General features: G+C 45.8%; 2 protein-coding genes across 7 annotated transcripts in view; one reads left to right on the top strand and one right to left on the bottom strand.

The window, feature by feature from the left end:
• tmco4 (transmembrane and coiled-coil domains 4) overlaps nt 1–6,650 on the top strand; it is a 90,464-nt gene extending 83,814 nt beyond the window's left edge. For 4 of the 6 annotated variants that reach the window (XM_078558048.1, XM_078558050.1, XM_078558047.1 and 1 more), the window contains 2 exons: nt 4,209–4,289; nt 5,999–6,650. In XM_078558048.1, coding sequence (XP_078414174.1) covers nt 4,209–4,289; nt 5,999–6,217 — 300 coding nt within the window. In that variant the 3' untranslated portion in view covers nt 6,218–6,650. The remainder of the gene's footprint in view (nt 1–4,208; nt 4,290–5,998) is intronic. The other 2 variants (XM_078558052.1, XM_078558051.1) reach the window with 1 other exon arrangement.
• Nucleotides 6,651–11,287: 4,637 nt separating this feature from the next.
• On the bottom strand, nt 11,288–15,435 carry htr6 (5-hydroxytryptamine (serotonin) receptor 6). The gene is made up of 3 exons (XM_078559210.1): nt 14,704–15,435; nt 13,051–13,209; nt 11,288–11,722 (listed from the first exon to the last, which is right to left on the bottom strand). The coding sequence occupies exons 1-3, from the start codon at nt 15,433–15,435 to the stop codon at nt 11,288–11,290; spliced, it is 1,326 nt and encodes a 441-aa protein (XP_078415336.1).
• Nucleotides 15,436–18,174: the final 2,739 nt, after the last annotated feature.

An 18,174-nucleotide genomic window follows, 5' to 3' on the forward strand; every position in this document is an offset into this window, starting at 1 on the left:
TCATATAATTTCCTCCCTTCTATTTCCCTTCAGTCTTTCAAGATTAACCTCCTTAACCTCTCTACCCCAATATCCATATTTCCACTTCACTCTGCCTAGAGTTTATTAGTTTAGTCTACTTAGGCACTCTACCATATTTTCATTGTCACTGATTTAGGTGATGCCCATTCCTTCTGTAAAATTACCTTTTTGTCTGGAACACTTCCAGTTCCTTAGAAATCGCAGACCCTCCTTTATACACATTTAAAGCCACAATATGACGTGTCTAGTTTGTTTCTCTCTAACTGCCCATTGTGTGGCACTGGAGATAATCCTGAGATTGCTGGCCTGGAAGTTCTGCTTTTTAATCTACCAAATCTTAATTCCTCAAGCTCCCTTTTCAAGGGCTCCCATCCATCCTGCTCTTCCATTTATCATTGGTTCCAGTATGAACCACAATGCTGAGCTGCTCAATTTCCCTTTCCAGAATAATTTCCACCCACACTGTTATGTCCTTCACCCTCTCACTTGGGAGGCTGCAGATGAAGTTATCTATTTGTCTAATGATAGAATCCCCTTTAACTATCATTTGCCTTTTCTCAGCACCTTAACAGGCAAATTATGGTCAGTACGAACTATAAGTTACACATGGAATAGCAGATACAGCAGATTATCTAATGAGATTGCAAACATTCACATCACTCCCTGAAGAAATGTGGCAGCAGGTGCAATCTCACTTCCTCTCAACTCAGCCTCCAGTATGTTGTCGGATCTCTCACTTTTCTCACTCAATGGATTTGGTCCTCGAGTCACCTGCAGCAGTAGCTCCACTCCTTCCGAGTTCCCTGGAGAAGTCATCACCCAAATGGCACATCCCTGCAGAACCTCCTTAGCTAAGTTCACAACAGTCTTGATGGCGCAGATTCCTCAGAGATTCCTTTATTTGACTCCTTGATTTGACTCCTTTAATAAACCTTGTTAAACAGTTCTAGTAAAACTGAAGCGTAGCAGTGGAATTGACCAAAACTCTGGTCTAACCCTGTCTTCGGCTTCCTGTCCCTTTTAACTGTATTGCACACACAGCTCGTTGTAAATGTGCCTTTTCTGTTCTTCCCCTGCTGCAGCTTCTTTTTCTTTGGCCAGATGACATCCATATCTTAATTTCCTTACTGTCGCTACTGCTTCCAGGTCAAGGGTGACCAGGTCACATGGGCCAGTATTTCTTACTAGCCAAGAAAATTACAGTTGATCCCATTATAATTGATGCAAACTCTTAAAAGTCCTTTTCAAACTTCTTTAATAGAATTACAGATTCCTAGGACGTTTTAAAGAAATTACAAATTTTCCTTACTGTGCTTCCGGGTCAAAGGTTGTCACAGGCTGAACTCATGTTCAGGCTAGATTGTACTCACTCAGTTCCTTCTTACTCTCTGCTAACCTCTCACAATTCAACTCTTGATGAAGAATCAGAATACAAGTTATGTTACAACCTTGATGTGAATCATATTGCCCTTGTGGTTCAGAAATCAATTCATTTAGGCCATTTCCCGTGTTCTTTTTTAAGAAAATTTTCTTCCCTCTTCTGAAAGCACTGGCCTTCACTGGGGTACTGGCTTCACAGACACCGATCCTTGATAGGATACAGTTCCAGAAGTGCCAGTCACTCCCAAGTACCTTTGTCCAAGTGTTCATTCTGCATGAGTGAATTTAGAAAGTGAGTGTCAGTTGGCTGTGCAGCAACCAAACACAATCCTTTCTTCACTCAGTATCCACATTCATGAATTTATGTGGGTTGGTACATTGTGATCAAGAAGAAGAATTCACTCTGATATTTCGTTACACCCCCTGCCCCACCACTACCACCACCACCATCCAACCTAACGACATGGAGGCCAATAATTAATTGAGAAACCAAAGTGAAGTGTCAAGCCCCACAGTGCATGGTAAAGGGAAAGGTTGGATTCAAACTGTGAGATATCAGGATAAGGATTAAGCCTCTCATTGCAGGACACCAGCAAGGTGCAAAGAAGATGAGGTAAATCAGAAAGTAGTGATTAAGTGACACCAAGCTTGGGTTTGAAAAATCAGTGCAGGAGAAGAAAAGACTAAAGGAAATTGAGTTTCACAGTTTCGAATTCCTGGGGAAAATAATAAATCAGACAAGAAGATGGTGGGTGAAGGAATGGTTCTGGCTTTCAGCTCAGTGAGAATGCAGGGAGTTGGAAGAACATGTAAGATTGAGCTATTTAAAGGTTGGGTGGAATTTTTGGAGGAACAATGACTCACATTAGAGGCACCAGGTGAAAGACTTGCCGCACTGTGCAGGACACCAGGGGAAGGACCAAGCCCCACAAGTGTATGGCATCAAGTAAAAGGCTTTGTCTAACAGTGATGATCACCATGTGAAAGGTCATGTCTTAATAAAGTAGTGAAATCTGTGCCAGAAGAATATCACAGTTCTGACTCGGTCTCAAATTAACCTGAGCTCCTAAAGCAACAATCATTCTTAATTTTAACAGCCAAATATACTGATTTCAACCCTAAAAGTTCCTTGCCATTTATTCCATCATGGACAATAGATTCATAAAAGATCAGGCTGGGTCATTAAGTTGGCAAGAGTGTCTCACTCATGCATGAGAAATGGCCACTTGAAGGATTCGGCTAGTTTCTGTCTCTTTGTACCATGGCAACAATTGATAGCTCCAGGAAAGAACTAGAGAGAAGTACAAAGATTGAAAATAGAAATCAAAAGACTTCAACGTTTTGGTTTTCAGAAAGTGATGGAGTGAGTAAAACATTCACCATTTGCTGCTGGCCACTTAATCTGTCAGTGAACAGCAACAAAACCACATTGTCTTAATCTGTCAGTGAACAGCAACAAAACCACATTGTTCTTTCTCATAATCACTTGAGTCATATGAACCTTGGTGTAGCTTGGCATGAGATATTTGTGAGTAGTTGCATTAATTTATGGTAATCATATTTAATCTAGGAAATATTTTTAGACACACAGGGAAGGTTTAAGCACTTTACATCTAGTTTGTTTTGCAAGCAAAATAATTAGTTAATGAAATGAATGTAGCAGCTTGGGGAAATAGGATTCAGTCTGTGTATGGAACAGCTTGTCTGCATGCATCACTGAAACTGTCATCATATTCTCTCAGTCCCTGTGGCAATCTTTAGTGCTTTCCTATAAAACTAATTTATAGAACACATTCTTGCTGAGAAAAGTCCATTGGGCCCACCTGACTTGCTTTTTTCACAGCCCAAGTACAATCCATCTGATCATGGACTCTACCCCACTCATTTAATTTCCTACCACAGCCCACGTGTAACCTATGCTATTTTGTGCTCTACTGCACCAATTTAGCCTCTTTCTCCAGCCTAAGCAGAAGCTGCTTTATCATGGATACTATTGACCCATTTAATCTGTTCCAAACAGCATAGACAATCAACCCTTTCATGCAGACTAACCCATTCATTTAATATCCTGAGGAAGTTGTGTCTGAATATTTCCTGAATATTCATTCTCGCACATTTGGACTCTTCAATTTTGGCCTCTTACCCTCCCCAGGCAGCAATCCCTTCATACAGTGCCAGAAGCAGGATATTTGATCATCTCAGTCTGTATGTATCCCTATGATCTCCATCTGATTCCCAGGCAGACTGTTCTAGCTTCTTTTGTTTGTAGATCTGATAGAGATTAGTGCAGTATCCCCCATCAGCTGTGGCCCAAGTCAGCCCTCCAGCAAAACAATTCAGCAGGTTCACTAATATATTAGAAAATGTTTGTCAGATGTTTACAGGCACTTGATGTCACATTTATGTAATTACCACAACTTGCCAAAGATTTAAGCAATAGTGTGTATTTTGAACGTCATAACCATTTATGTAATGAAATAACATTCTTTGGACACCTTCATTCGTAAAGGGTGTGTCAGATATATTTGTACATAGCTTTTTCTGGAGTGTAGTATTTGAATGAAACATGTACAGCTTGACATTGGCAGTTTAAAATACTGGACTTAATGTTTAGGTATTGTTTTAAAAAGTTGTGTTTACCACTCTATCTTACCTTACCGTGCAATGCACACACTGTTTCCAGCATTATTTCCTTTTGCACAACTTCACTAACTGTACAAAGTTTTGAAATGCCCATAGCTTTCGAGATACTAGAAAAATTGGCAGGCGACTGATTGAAATTTGTGTCTCATCGGCTCTTCCTTCAGGATTTCCTTAGGGATGTGTGTGTCTGGACCAGCACTGCTGAAGAACTTGTTCCATTATCTCTGCATGGAGTCAGACAGCAGGTAGCACCATGCTCCAGTTAAAATGATTTTTATATTCTATGCTACATTTAATTACAACTTGAAAGAGGCCACTATTTAATGTCATACAGCAGAACTGGTGACTCAACACTGACACAAGTATTTTGTTGAATCATCTGTTACTAACAGTTTAAATCAGTAATGCAACTCTGACCTTGGGCAAAATGCTGTGCGCTCAACAGAATCAATTTCTAATATAAGTGCTTGTATACCTCCATAAAATCCACCTCTTATTTCCTTAAGTCCCTGTATTTCTCTCTGCCTTTAAAAGCCATCTTCATTTGACAACGCCTCATTTGGTCACCCCTCTCAACTCTTCATTAAAAGGTATTTGTTCTCCTGTGTGAAGAGTTTTTCTGCATTGTTGGTACTTTATAAACGCAAGTTCAAGTTGTTTTTACATAAACCCAGAGCATAATTTTTTAAGAACTTGCTTGTGTTTTGAAGCACACACATCAGGCTTTGGCCTTAACAGTCTTGAATATTGTAGTGTGGGTCAATTAACCAGACACAGGAATTCAGCCTCAAGCCACCATGACTATAATAAATATACGCTGTTACTGCACGGTCAGCACCGGCGGAGTCATTCTGGTCAACAGCCACTAAAAGAGAAAATTGTTTTATTTTAAAGCATAACACAAAGAGGAACAATTAGGATGCTCCCCAGGTGACTCAGTGAAGAAATTCATTCCCTGCTGTAGTGGACTGTGATGCTTCTATAGTTGAATATCTGCAGGCACTCAATATCTAGACTCACATCTGTAAGTTGGCTACATAAACGAGGTACCTGAGCCCCACTGGTGCTCTAGAACCATATCCCAGGGTAAGTCAATGTTTTTGAAAAGGAGGACAGTCCCAGGATTAGACTGTGCTTCAGGATGCAAGGAGAGAAAGGGAGACAGAAAAAAGAATAAGGACACTAGATGATTGTACCTCATTAAATCTCTAATATTTATTTCTCATAGCAATTATTTGTAGGCTTTTCCAGGGAGTGTTGTATAACTTCCAGCTAAACAGTGATTTGGTCATATTAAAGCTGATGTAACCTCCAAGCAGATTCCCTTGGAATGTGCCCACAAGCAGGTGTCAATTTTTCAACTGTTCTTGAACCAACAATGAATTATTGATTTTATTTAAATGGCTCCGTATGATAATGCAGATGTACCCAAATATATGATAATACTACCTTCCTGGGACAGGAGGAGACAAGCAGGGTCTCTTTAGGATCAACATGAAACAAGGTTTCAAGATGGCACGGCACAGGTGAATGTTCAAAATGAAGTCAACCCTCTGAATGCAGTGCTCCAGATCACTGTAGATGATTGAACAGCCTGGTTCATTAATGGAACCTGAAAACTTGGACCTGTCACAGGAGTGTTGGAATTCTTCCCATTCACCTCCAGGTAACCCTGCAGGTTGATTGGACTGACAGAAGGTAGTCTGCGCTGTGAAAACACAGCTAGGCTTAGTGTTCTGTGCTGGTAAGCTGTCTGATTTTAAATTTTACCAGTACCCCCTGCACATTGGTGGGGATCCCTAAATTGTGGCTGTACCACCCTACACCTAAACTCTCTCGACTTAAATAAGTGGTGCATGGTCCACTGTACAGAGTGAGTATACTTACTGTATTTGATACAGTGCACAAACATAACTGTTTCATCTGTGAAAAAAGTAATCCTTTTGTTTTGCAGGTAAATGGACATTTAGATTACATGAAGCAAATGGACACAATATTAAAAACTGTGGGTGTAAAAACCAAGGAATGTCGCTTAGAGGACACGTGGAATATTGGCCCCATTTTTGACATGGGTAAGAAGTGTGCAAAGGAAGGAGGAGAAGCAACTATAGCCAACACAGAAATAAGTTCTGCTGGAAAGAACAAGTCACAAGCGGCCAATGCTCAGCCCTGATTCTTTATCAGGGGATGATCATTTGGAGAAAAGCAAATCAGCACTTCTCTCATACAGAAGATACATCACCAGCAGTGCAATCCATATTTTCTTCTGATAAAGACAAAACTGCTGCTCATGGGGTTAATATAGCCTCTGAGTTCTCCAAAGACAAAGAGAGTTAACTACAAATTGCAAATGACCTAACAGCACCGGGTCTGATGGCAAATATTTTCACCAAATGTATTCAAATTCAAACATAATGGATGGACACTTTTGAAAATCTGAGAAAATGAGTCTGAGAATGAGGAGCTGCTGCACGCATCATGTTTGTTGTAAGAAGAAATTGGACCAGTGACTGTTGCTTCTATTCTGTGAAAATCTTAGCGGTAATTAACTAATATAATTTAATATTGACCTGAAGTAATATTCAATAAAGAGCTTTATAACATCACTCTGTTAGAAGTGAACTGTGAAGAAAAAGGGATCACTGGATTCTCTCTCATCCCATGCTTTCTTTCCTTTTCTGCTGATTCTAGCTAGGTTACAGAGTCACTTTGATCCCTGATCTGCGCTGAGTTAGCTAGTCTCAGCTGGAATTCTACAATTGGTGTTGGTGTCCTGGGTAAGAACGTTGGCAGGGAATCAGGCAGGGTTCCAAAACACCCACCAGCAACCTCTGATGGAAATTGCATTTCTATGATAGCTTACCATATCCCAAAGGGCTTCACATCAATTATTGGAAGAAGTGTAATAGCTGCAGTTGTGTAGGGAAATATCCCTGTCTGTGGATGTCAGGAGTTAACTGGATTGATCCTGACTTTAATACACCCCTGTTTAAATATTCTGTTCTGATACTGTCTACATTTCTCTGAGGAATGACCACTGGGATAAGGAACCAGCTAACATCTGTGAACCGATACACCATGAATTGGTATTTTCAGAAGGGGAATGGAGGTGCTGGGTCCAATAGATCATTCAACATCAAAAATTTCTGGCTTGAAAGTGCGGAGTTCCTGTTTACGAAACATGTTTGGTAACATTGAAGCTGATAGGACGGCAAACAATATCAGTGAGAATTAACAATTAACTTTTTGTATCAGTTTGACAAAGCACAAAAAGCTAGTAAGGAGGGGAGGACAAGACAGTGGACCGTAAATAGTAGTTGGGTCTCACTGCTATCAGTGAGACTGAAAATGGACTGCAGATTGTGATGAGATATATCTGCAAGAAAGAGGACAGCAGACTACATTCAGTAAGTGGAAAGGACAGGGGAATATAATATCAGCAAAACTGTTGATTTGCAAAAGGTGGCAAAATAAATGTTTTGGTTTTTGATTTGGAAGTAAAAGTTATCAACAATGCACACTAAGATCTCTCAGATCACTTGTATTAATATTGAGGCAGAGTTTCAAACTATTTTTATGGTTGGTTTGACCTTCAGCAGGTGCTTTGCACCTTTATTCGAAGCAGTTTGTTTCACATGAGCCTGGCAATCGTGTGAAGTCTCTACCGCAGCCCCTGCTGCCCCCAGTGTTACACAGACTTCAATCTCTACAGCACAGCCAGGATGAAATCAGTGCAAATCCTTGCCATGATTTCCTAAAGCAGTGCTTGATGAGGTGTGTGAGTATTTTACGATGCATTGATGAGACTGATGTACGACCTGTTGTGTAGTGCTGTTCATCTCAAGTGTGAAAAGTCTTCACCAACCTGCACTATATAGCTGGATAATTATGAATGATTTCTGATTCATAAATTGATGTTTCTCCACCTACTGCTCCAAACTGGCATCGGATTAATGGCTTTGGCCCAGGCCTCCATAAAATGCTGAGGCCTCCTTTAATAATTTTTTCAAAGGAAATCGTGGATCATTGGCCAGTGAGCTCATTAATTCACTTTTAATTTTGAACAGTTCCACATTAATGAAGGTTAAGAACAATTCTAATATGATGAAGCACAAAGGGAAAGAGAGAATTAGATTGCAAAATTATAAAGAGAAATTATGCTGCAGCTTTGTTCCTCAAATCTGAGATGTTTCAATTTATAAACTTGATTGAACCATCTCTTCCTCCCTTATAAGATTCACAGAAAGGCATCACATATGGCTTCAGAAGCACAGGAAAGCAAATAAGATGAGGTCAGAGTGATGGAGATGGTTAAGACTGAGTGACTGGCAATTGCTGCAATGAGAAGGTAGGTTTTACAGTATCAGCCATTCGTTTTGCAACCAGAGCCTTAACGTTGCCGTCGGCGATGGTGCCAAATGTTTAACACAATCATATGACCAGTCTTTGGTCTGACATTTTCACGGAGATTTTAAAATAGGTGGGTTTAAAAAAAGCCGAGGAACACCGGACGGAAATTGTGAATTTATAAGTTCAGAAAAGACAATGGAGTAGCAGCAGAAGAAACCATGTTAACTTTACTGTGATGTATACGATTTACCATTGTAGTTGGATCAGCTCTGGAACAAATTCAGTGGGGTATATTCTCCCAGTCGTGTACATTCTGTCGGGGCTATACTCACTTAATATGCAGTATCAGGAATGAATAAGTGCGGACAATGCAGGAAATATACCAGAAAAGGGCACTTTCTACCCACTGGCCCCTTCTCAGCACCCCCACCCAGGGAAGGTGTACTTTCCCTACCCGCGGGTTTAATGGTGGATCGTTGGAGTTACCAAATGACAGCGGCAGAGTGCCCTTTAGAAACGGGTTTTACCTGTTTTGTTTATCACAATCATCATTAACATGACTTCTTCTGCTGCTACTCCATTGTCTTTTCTGAACTTATAAATGACTCTTCAAAATTTCCGTCCGGTGTTCCTCAGCTTTTGTAAACCTTTTGTAAACTATTTTAAAATCTCTGTTAAAATGTCAGACAAAAGACTGGTCATGTGATTGTGTTAAACATTTGGCACCATCGCTGACGGCAACGTCAAGGCTCTGGTTTGAACCGTCAACATGAGTTATTAATACATCCAAAACGAACCCAACTGAGATTCTGGGACTTCAACAACTAAAGAAAGTGAAATGTTAGAAACCGCCATGAAAAGCAGAGAATTCACTCAGAAAAATATTCGCGTCAGATTATGATGGACTGAGCTTGTGTCCCACAGTCCAGCAGAAATCAGATCTGGTGAAGGGTTAAAGCCCAAATAGTAATCTGCCTTGTATCGCTCAGACTTGCTGTGTGTTTTCGGTCTTTTCTGTTTACTTCAAGTTCCGCTGGTTGCATTTTATTCCTGTGGTTTTTACACAAGGATTTTGTTTCCTTCGAAAAAAAAGTGTTCCGGGAGATCTGAGGAATTCATGATTGCCCTTCACACAAACACTTGCAGTATTTTGTGCTAGGTATGCAACTGAGATTGGCTGGCCCAATTTTCGGGATTCCCTGATCAGTCGATCAGCCTCTCCAGCCATTGGGGCTTTGGGAAGGGGCGGGGGGGAGGTGAGGATTGTCCCTGCAGCCCATGGGAGAGTGGGCACTGTTTATCCAACCCATTGTGGGGGTATTGTCTCTCCTGCTCACTGGGGGGACACTCTCTCCAGCCCATTATGGGGACGGTACTGCCTCTCCAGGCCATTGGGAGAGGCGGGTGGGCACTGTCTCTCCTGCCCATTATGGGGGGTACTGTCTCTACTCATTGGGAGGCACTCTCCTGCCCATTGGGGGGGGGAGGGGTACTGTCTCTCCTGCCCTTTGGGTGTTACTCTATCTCCTGCCCTTTGGGGAGGGGGTACTGTCCCTCCAGCCCATTGGGAAGGGAGTACTGTCTCTCTTGCCCATTGGGGAGGTGGTACTGTCTCTCTTGCCCATTGGGGAGGGGTATTGTCTCTCCTGCCCATTGGGGAGGGGGTAGTGTCTCTCTTGCCCATTGGAGAGGGAGTACTGTCTCACTTGCCCATTGGAGAGGGAGTTCTGTCTCTCTTGCCCATTGGGGAGGGGTATTGTCTCTCCTGCCCATTGGGGAGGGGCTAGTGTCTCTCTTGCCCATTGGAGAGCGAGTACTGTCTCTCTTGCCCATTGGAGAGGGAGTACTGTCTCTCTTGCCCTTTGGAGAGGGAGTACTGTCTCTCTTGCCCATTGGAGAGGGAGTACTGTCTCTCTTGCCCATTGGGGAGGAGTAATGTCTCTCCTGCCCATTGGGGAGGGGGTAGTGTCTCTCTTGCCCATTGGGGAGGGAGTACTGTCTCTCCTGCCCATTGGGGAGGGAGTACTGTCTGTCCTGCCCGTTGGGGAGGGGTATTGTCTCTCCTGCCCATTGGGGAGGTGGTATTGTCTCTCCTGCCCATTGGGGAGGTGGTATTGTCTCCCCTGCCCATTGGGGAGGGGATAGTGACTCTCCTGCCCTTTGGGGAGGGAGTACTGTCTCTCCTGCCCACTGGGGAGGGAGTACTGTCTCTCCTGCCCACTGGGGAGGGAGTACTGTCTCTCCTGACCATTGGGGAGGGAGTACTGTCTCTCTTGCCCATTGGGGAGGGGGTACTATCTCTCCTGCCCTTTGGGGGTTATTGTCTCTCCTGCCCATTGTGTGGGGGTACTGTTTCTCCTCACTGGGAGGCACTCTCCAGCCCATTGGGAGGTGGGGGCTACTGCCTCTCCTGCCCTTTGGGGGGTACTGTCTCTCCTGCCCATTGCGGGGGGGGGGGGGGGGGGGGGTGTGGTCACTCTCTCCAGCCCATTATGCGGAGGGTACTGCCTCTCCAGCCCATTGGGGGTGGGGGGCATACTGTCTCTCCTGCTCACTAGGAAACACTGTCTCCAGCCCATTGGAGGGAGCAGTCTCTCCAGCCATGAAGGGGTTGGGCACTGGCTCTCCAGTCCATGTCGGGAGGGTGGTGGGGGGTGCACTGTCTGTCCAGTCCATGGCGGGGTGGTGCAGTCTCTTCAGCCTATTTGGATACCATTGTAGTCCATGTGTTGCCTTGGATCTAGACCAAAGGGGAGTATTGAAGGGCCGCTGCCTCGAGTTCATTGTAGGATCCGCTGACTGCATTGCCAGGCGGCCTATTACTTGCCCATGAAGGACACCGGTGTACAATCCATTATGTGATATCTGACTCTACCCTTGGAAGGCGATATCTCTAGTCCATTGGTGTGTTCAGCTGGTTTACCTGGAATTCCTGATCAGTCTGCTCCAGCTCAAAGAGATGCAATGAATCCGCCCCCGTGGCTTCCAATTGCTTGTCCTCGGTCACCTTGTGTTCCTTGCCGGCTGGGAGGAGGATGTGGCCGTTCACCTGGATAACAGACTCAGCAGAGTCTGTGTCTGGCCGCAGAGCCAACATATTTTTGAGGGACAGCGCCAACCGAGGGGCGCTGTTGGAGTTCCTCATGGAGAAAGACACGACACTCGGCCGCCGCTCCCACCATCGCCGGCAGCATGGCAGGTACTTGGCCATGGCCCGTTTGAAATCCCGCATGAAGAGAGGGTAGATGATAGGGTTCATGGTGCTGTTACAGTAGCCGAGCCAGGTCAGTACATCAAAGAGCAGGGCCGGGACACAGTCACAAACCGCCTGCGGGCAAGAGGCACATTGTTAAATAATGGTAAAACACAACAGTAAATAAAGCAGTAAGATAAAAGCAAAATACTGGGGATGCTGGAAATCTGAAGCAAAAACAGAAAATGCTGAAAAAACTCAGCAGGACTGGCAGCGTCTGTGGAGAGAGAAACAGAGTTAACGTTTGGAGTCTGCACGGCTCTGCTTCAGAGCTCTGAAGAGTCATACGGACTCGAATCGTTAACTCTGTTTCTCCCTCCACAGATGCTGCCAGCCCTGCTGTGTAAGTAAAGCAGCTTCAGTGATTCGGCTCATGACCCTGAGAGAAAAATGGGATCTCGAAATGACAATGTACAGTGATTCCAAATTCGTAAAACCCAACCTTGGATAGACCAACAAACAAAAATCATTAGAATAGGTAAACTTCCCTGAACCATCAGGTAAATAAAGCAATGGAAATGAGCTGCTTGTTAAGGTCCAGGTCTGGGTATCTCCGAGAGCAGATCACAGTCAGCGAGCTCTCCGGATATCGGAGAATGAGTGTTTTTTTTCCGAGCTAGCACCTCTAAATCGTTTAGAAACCTCCTTTCAGGAAACCTTCTCAGCGAGGAGCTGGAGCCCTGGGGATCCTGTTTAGTATTTTCAGGCAGAAACGATGATCGTGATTTGACATGCGGCTTTTGCGAAGACTGGGCACTCGCTCAGTGTACCGAGGATCCAGCATCCATGGGTCACGAGCCTCGCCTTGTTCTTAGCAACGCCAACCATAGCGAAAATATGTTTTACATGCATGAGAGGAAGCCAGGGAAAGAGAGATGGAGACTGAGACCGATGCAGAGCGAGAGGGAGATGGAGACTGAAGTAGGCACTCACACAACACAAAAACACAAGGACTGACAGCAAGATGGAAACACACACACAAAGACTGGCAGACATACAGAGGGCAACTGGTCATTCACTGACATTTGTGATCCCCGTTTAGTATAAATGAATCCCAACGCAGGCTAATGTAAAGGCCTTCCCTTCATCCACCCCTCCCAGAGTGACTGGTTGACGGGTCAGTCGAGTTTCTTGTTGAGGACTCGTACTGAATTTGACCCTGACCAGTGCTGTACGCTGGACCCGCACTTGTTAGGAACGGGATTCGGATGGGTCCAACCGTTTTAATTTAGAATCCTTCCCCTTCCATCCATCATCGTGAGGGGGGTCATTGAATGGAGCGGCGTGGACACCAAATGGTTAAAGAGGCCACAGGGCAACTTTGAAACGAAGCTTCCCGCCTCGGTTATCTCAGTGTGGAGAGATCGCAGGACACTGAGTCCTCCTCTCGGAAACATGCTCACCTGGGTAACATTGGCCACAAAGAACGGCAGCCAGGTCACAAAGAACATCCCCAGTAAAATTCCCAGCGTCAGGCTGGCCTTCAAAGCCCTCTTACTGTGTTTGGTTGTAAATTTTCGACTATCGCTGGTTCTCGCTGATAGATTCTGGGCTCCCCGAACCTGGAAGTAAAAACAGCGGCAGAACCTGAGCGAGAAATGCTTTGGACCATGGGCATTGCCAGGTGGAATCCTAGCAAGGACGTCGGTAAATAAAGCAACCATTAACAATTTACAGGTTCTCTCTGCTATTCTCAGTTCTAGAGCTTTGATGCAGTCATTTACCTGGAGTCGAGGTGGTTTGGTTGGTTCTGTAACTTTACACTACTTTGGAGTTTTAAAAAAATTAAATATTGCCTTCAGGAATTGATAAATGAAAAATTACAAACATCGGACTTTCAAACATTTTCGCTCAATCTGTTTGAAGGGTGTGTTGTCAGACTTAATTGTGGACGCAAAACATCTTCCCAAGTACAGAGTGACCACTGCTGAGAGGGACCGTCCTGAGGGTGACCATTGCTGAGGGTGACCATTGCTGAGGGTGAACATTGCTGAGAATGACCGCTACTGAGAGTGACCATTGCTGAGGGTGACTCTGCTGAGAGTCACCATCCTGGGAGTGACCGGTGCTGAGTGATCAGTGCTGAGAGTGACTGGTGCTGGGAGTGACCTGTGCTGAGTGACTCTGCTGAGAGTCACCATCCTGGGAGTGACCGTCCTGAGAGTGACCGTCCTGAGAGTGACCGATGCTGAGAGTGACTGGTGCTGAGAGTGACTGCTGAGAGTGACCGGTGCTGTGTGACTTTTCTGAGAGTCACCATCCTGGGAGTGACCGGAACTGAGAGTGACCGCTGCTGAGAGTGACTCTTCTGAGAGTGCTGAGACTGACAGGAGCTGAAAGAATCTCCTGAGAGTGACTGGTGCTGAGAGTGACTGGTGCTGAGTGACTCTCCTGAGAGTGACCGGTGCTGAGAGTGAATGGTGCTGAGTGACTCTCCTGAGAGTGACCGGTGCTGAGAGTGGCTGGTGCTGAGAGTGACGGCCCGTGAGTGACCGTCCTGAGAGTGACCGATGAAGGGGATCCCCGGCCCGCAGCTAATTCCTCCCCTAGTCCCCGCTGGGCGAGCTGGACGGCACCGAAGAGGCTGATCGAAAGGGCGGGATCGGGTCGCTGTCTCAGGTGCTGAAACTGAAACACTCGCTCCGGGTTGGCGCTGGCGGTCAGTGCCGAGCTCCTGTTATTTGGTCTAAAACCGATTGCAACGTCCGAAGAGTAACATTCCAACCCCCCCACCACCCCCATCACCAAATTCCCAGCACTGTCCTCCTCTGGGTTCAGCTGTTGGCTGTGGATTAAACAATAAACTGAAGCTCCATCATCTGCAGTGAAACGGGAGACTGGATTTGATCTAATAGGCCGGCATTGGGATCATTGATTTAGGAGAGTTGGAAGCCCTGTCTAAACCGATTAAACACTGTATGGGGAGGTGGCCCGTGCCCGGCTCCCTACCATCTCCATCTGCTCCCGGCTCTCCCGGGCACCTCATGCTGAGGGCAACCTTCCGGCTTCAGACAAACTAAATGGCATTTACGAATTGTTCAAAGAGACTCCATTACCTGCACAGGGTCATCAGAAGTAGTGGCCACATTAGTGGTCAAGGAGGCCACTTGCACCGCTTGCTTCCTGGCGGCCAGCAGGATCCGGCAGTAGGTGAAGGAGATGGCGACAGACGGCAGGAAGAAGGTGAGAGACGAGGCTATGAGAGCGTAGGGCAGGCTGACCAAGAGCCGGCACTGAGCCGCCTCCACCTCCCTGTCCAGGGTGGAGTTGAGCGTCTGAACCTCAAAGTCCACCTCGTGCCAGCCCAGCTCAATGGGCAAGAATGAAGCCAAGGCGACCAGGGTCCAGGTGGTGGAGATGAGAAGCAGAGCTCGACACGGAGTCATCCGCAGTTTGTATTTCAGGGGGGAGGTGATGAGGAAGTATCTGTCCAGGCTGATCACACACAGGTTGAGGATGGAAGCGCTACAGCACATCACATCAAAGGAGTACCAGATGGAGCAGAACTCCGTCTCCAGCACCCATCTTCCGTACAATTCGTTCAGCATAGCCGGGGGCATCACAACCAGACCCACCATCAGATCAGACATGAAGAGGGAGACCAGGAAGTAATTGGAAGTGTTGCGCAGAGAGCGCTGCGTGAAAATCAACAAAATCAGCAGAACATTGCCGGCCGTGGTCAATATGATGATGAGACAGAGGAAGGCAGCGACCCATTCACTGCCCTCCTGAGCTGCCCGCTCCCCCAGCTCCGTGCCGCTCCCCTCGGCGGACAGCCCCCTATCCATGTGGAGGAGGTGAGTGAAGACGGCGAAAGCAGCGACCACGGAATCAGATGGGGCGACCCGCCTGTCCCATCGGGCAGGAGTTGCGGAGCCGAGGAGTGGGTGCTGTAGCAGTCAGACAGCAGATCGGCCAGCCAAGGTGGCACCCGGAGCTGCACACGGCGTTTGCTTTCCAATGGCAACTGCGGCTCGTAAATGTGGTTAGAGAAGTGATAGTTGTAGCACAGAAAACACACAAAATACTACAGCCCACCCAGTGTGTGAGCGGCGATGTGTGAAACACACTGAAATTCAGATATCCAGTGTAATTCCTTCAAATTCAGTTCTACTTGCCATATATATATATAATGTAGCTAGATTGGAGAGAGAGAAAGAATAGATGCTATTAATGAGGTACATCCATCCTGAAAGATTTCCTTGAATAAGCAGCTAAACCAAACCCCTTAATCCTGAGGGTCTTGCTACGCGACAGAAGTGGGCACTGGGGGAACTGGCTGCTTTTCTATGGGCACGTGTTAAAAAAAAATCACAAGTAGAAGTGGAAATTGGTTTGTGACAATTAACCCACTGAAAGACCTGAGGGGGCGAAGCCCCAATTATTGATTACCAAGGGCAAGAAGAGGAATGAAACCAACTTAACCTCTGCCCCAAGTCAACTGGAGGAACAAATGCAGCAATTCAACAGAAACCTCAACAGACACGAAGGGAGGGAGACTTTCTCTACCTCCCCTGTAGCTGGATCGCGTCCAAAAAATAATAAACAAAAATAGAATTACCTGGAAAAACTCAGCAGGTCTGGCAGCATTGGTGGAGAAGAAATCAGTTAACGTTTCGAGCCCTCATGGCCCTTCGGCAGAACTGAAGCATAGTTAGGAGAAGGGAGAAATACAAACTGGTTCAAGGTGGTTGGGGGGGGGGGGGGGGGAGAGAGAAGTTGAGGGTGTGGTGATTGTGGAGATAAGCAGTGATAGGAACAGACAATCAAAAGACGTCACAGACAAAAGGGTCAAAGAGGTGTTGAAGGTGGTGATATTTGTCTAAGAAAAGTGCTAATCAAGAATGGGAGACAGGATATTCAAAGTACAGCTCTAGTGGGGGTGGGGTGGACAGACCAACAAGGTTTTAGTTTTAGATTTAAAAATAATGGAAGTAAGTGGGGAAAGAAGAATCTACATAAATTATTGAAAAAAAGGGGGGTGGAGAAACGGGGTGGGGATGGGGGGAGGGGGAGTCTAAGATCTAAAGTTGTTGAATTCAACATTCAGCCCGGAAGGCTGTAAAGTGCCCAGTCGGAAGATGAGGTGCTGTTCCTCCAGTTTGCGTTGGGCTTCACTGGAACAATGCAGCAAGCCAAGGACAGACATGTGGGCAAGAGAGCAGGGTGGAGTGTTAAAATGGCAAGCGACAGGGAGGTTTGGGTCTTTCTTGCGGACAGACCGCAGGTGTTCCGCAAAGCGGTCACCCAGTTTGCGTTTGGTCTCTCCAATGTAGAGGAGACCGCATTGGGAGCAACGAATGCAGTAGACTAAGTTAGGGGAAATGCAAGTGAAATGCTGCTTCACTTGAAAGGAGTGTTTGGGCCCTTGGACGGTGAGGAGAGAGGAAGTGAAGGGGCAGGTGTTGCATCTTCTGCGTGGGCTATTATTTTTAAATCTAAAACTAAAACCTTGTTGGTCTGTCCACCCCACCCCCACTAGAGCTGTACTTTGAGTGTCCTGTCTCCCATTCTTGATTAGCACTTTTCTTAGACAAATATCACCACCTTCAACACCTCTTTGACCCTTTTGTCTGTGACGTCTTTTGATTGTTCCTATCACTGCTTATCTCCACAATCACCACACCCTCAACGTCTCTCTTCCCCCCCCACCCCCACCTTGAACCAGTTTGTATTTCTCCCTTCTCCTAACTGTGCTTCGGTTCTGCCGAAGGGCCATGAGGGCTCGAAACGTTAACTGATTTCTTCTCCGCCGATGCTGCCAGACCTGCTGAGTTTTTCCAGGTAATTCTATTTTTGTTTTGGATTTCCAGCATCCGCAGTAGCTTTTAGCTTTTTGTTTTTAAAAAATAATAAAATAAGTTGCAATGGCCCGACGCTGATGCACAGAAGTGTTTTAAATGCCCCCTCCCCCACCCCCCGATTCTCTCCACTTGTACGGGTATAAATTGGAGCTCGTTTGAATCGACTTTCCAAATGCTCAGCATTTCCACGTGTTAAACAGAATGCTCACCCTCCCAGAAAATGAGATCAGTGGCCGGTCTCACGAATCAGGGGATAATTCCGCCGGTTTATTGACTAACGTGCCTCCCTCTAGCTGCCCCCAGGCTTTCGCTATTTCGGTTTATGAAGCGCACCAGCGCGCATTTCAAAGACTTCCGCGTGAAGCCAGCAGTTTGGAAAATATGTGTATTGAGAAAATAAAAGATGGGAGGAGAGTGGGGGGTGGGGGGGGGATAAAAGGAATGAGGCCACCCGTCCCCTATCCCGCAACAGAAAGGAGAGTTTGATTGATCCATTGAGTGAGACCTCACCCCCTTCCTTCTCTTCCCATCGCTGAAGACTGATTCATGCTGGGCGAGCGACACCAATTTCCCCCCAATACTTTGTCTATGTGATTACTTTTATAGACAGGGAGCATCCGCAGCTTTTGAATTCTAGGGCCTGTCTTACCCGTTCTCCAAATGCGCCACCGCCCCCACTTGGCATTAAACCTCAGACGATAGTCACCGAGACTGATATCTCTT

Source organism: Cetorhinus maximus, chromosome 15, assembly GCF_964194155.1.
Source record: "Cetorhinus maximus chromosome 15, sCetMax3.hap1.1, whole genome shotgun sequence".
Lineage (NCBI taxonomy): Eukaryota > Metazoa > Chordata > Chondrichthyes > Lamniformes > Cetorhinidae > Cetorhinus > Cetorhinus maximus.

What these genes read in the sequence shown, in the direction of transcription:
- htr6 (XM_078559210.1), bottom strand. Translation starts at nt 15,435, where the DNA reads ATGGATAGGGGGCTGTCCGCCGAGGGGAGCGGCACGGAGCTGGGGGAG. An exon ending in CTTCTGATGACCCTGTGCAG is followed by an intron (nt 13,210 to 14,703) that starts GTAATGGAGTCT and finishes TTTTACTTCCAG; the next exon opens with GTTCGGGGAGCCCAGAATCT. An exon ending in TTGTGGCCAATGTTACCCAG is followed by an intron (nt 11,723 to 13,050) that starts GTGAGCATGTTT and finishes TCTTGCCCGCAG; the next exon opens with GCGGTTTGTGACTGTGTCCC.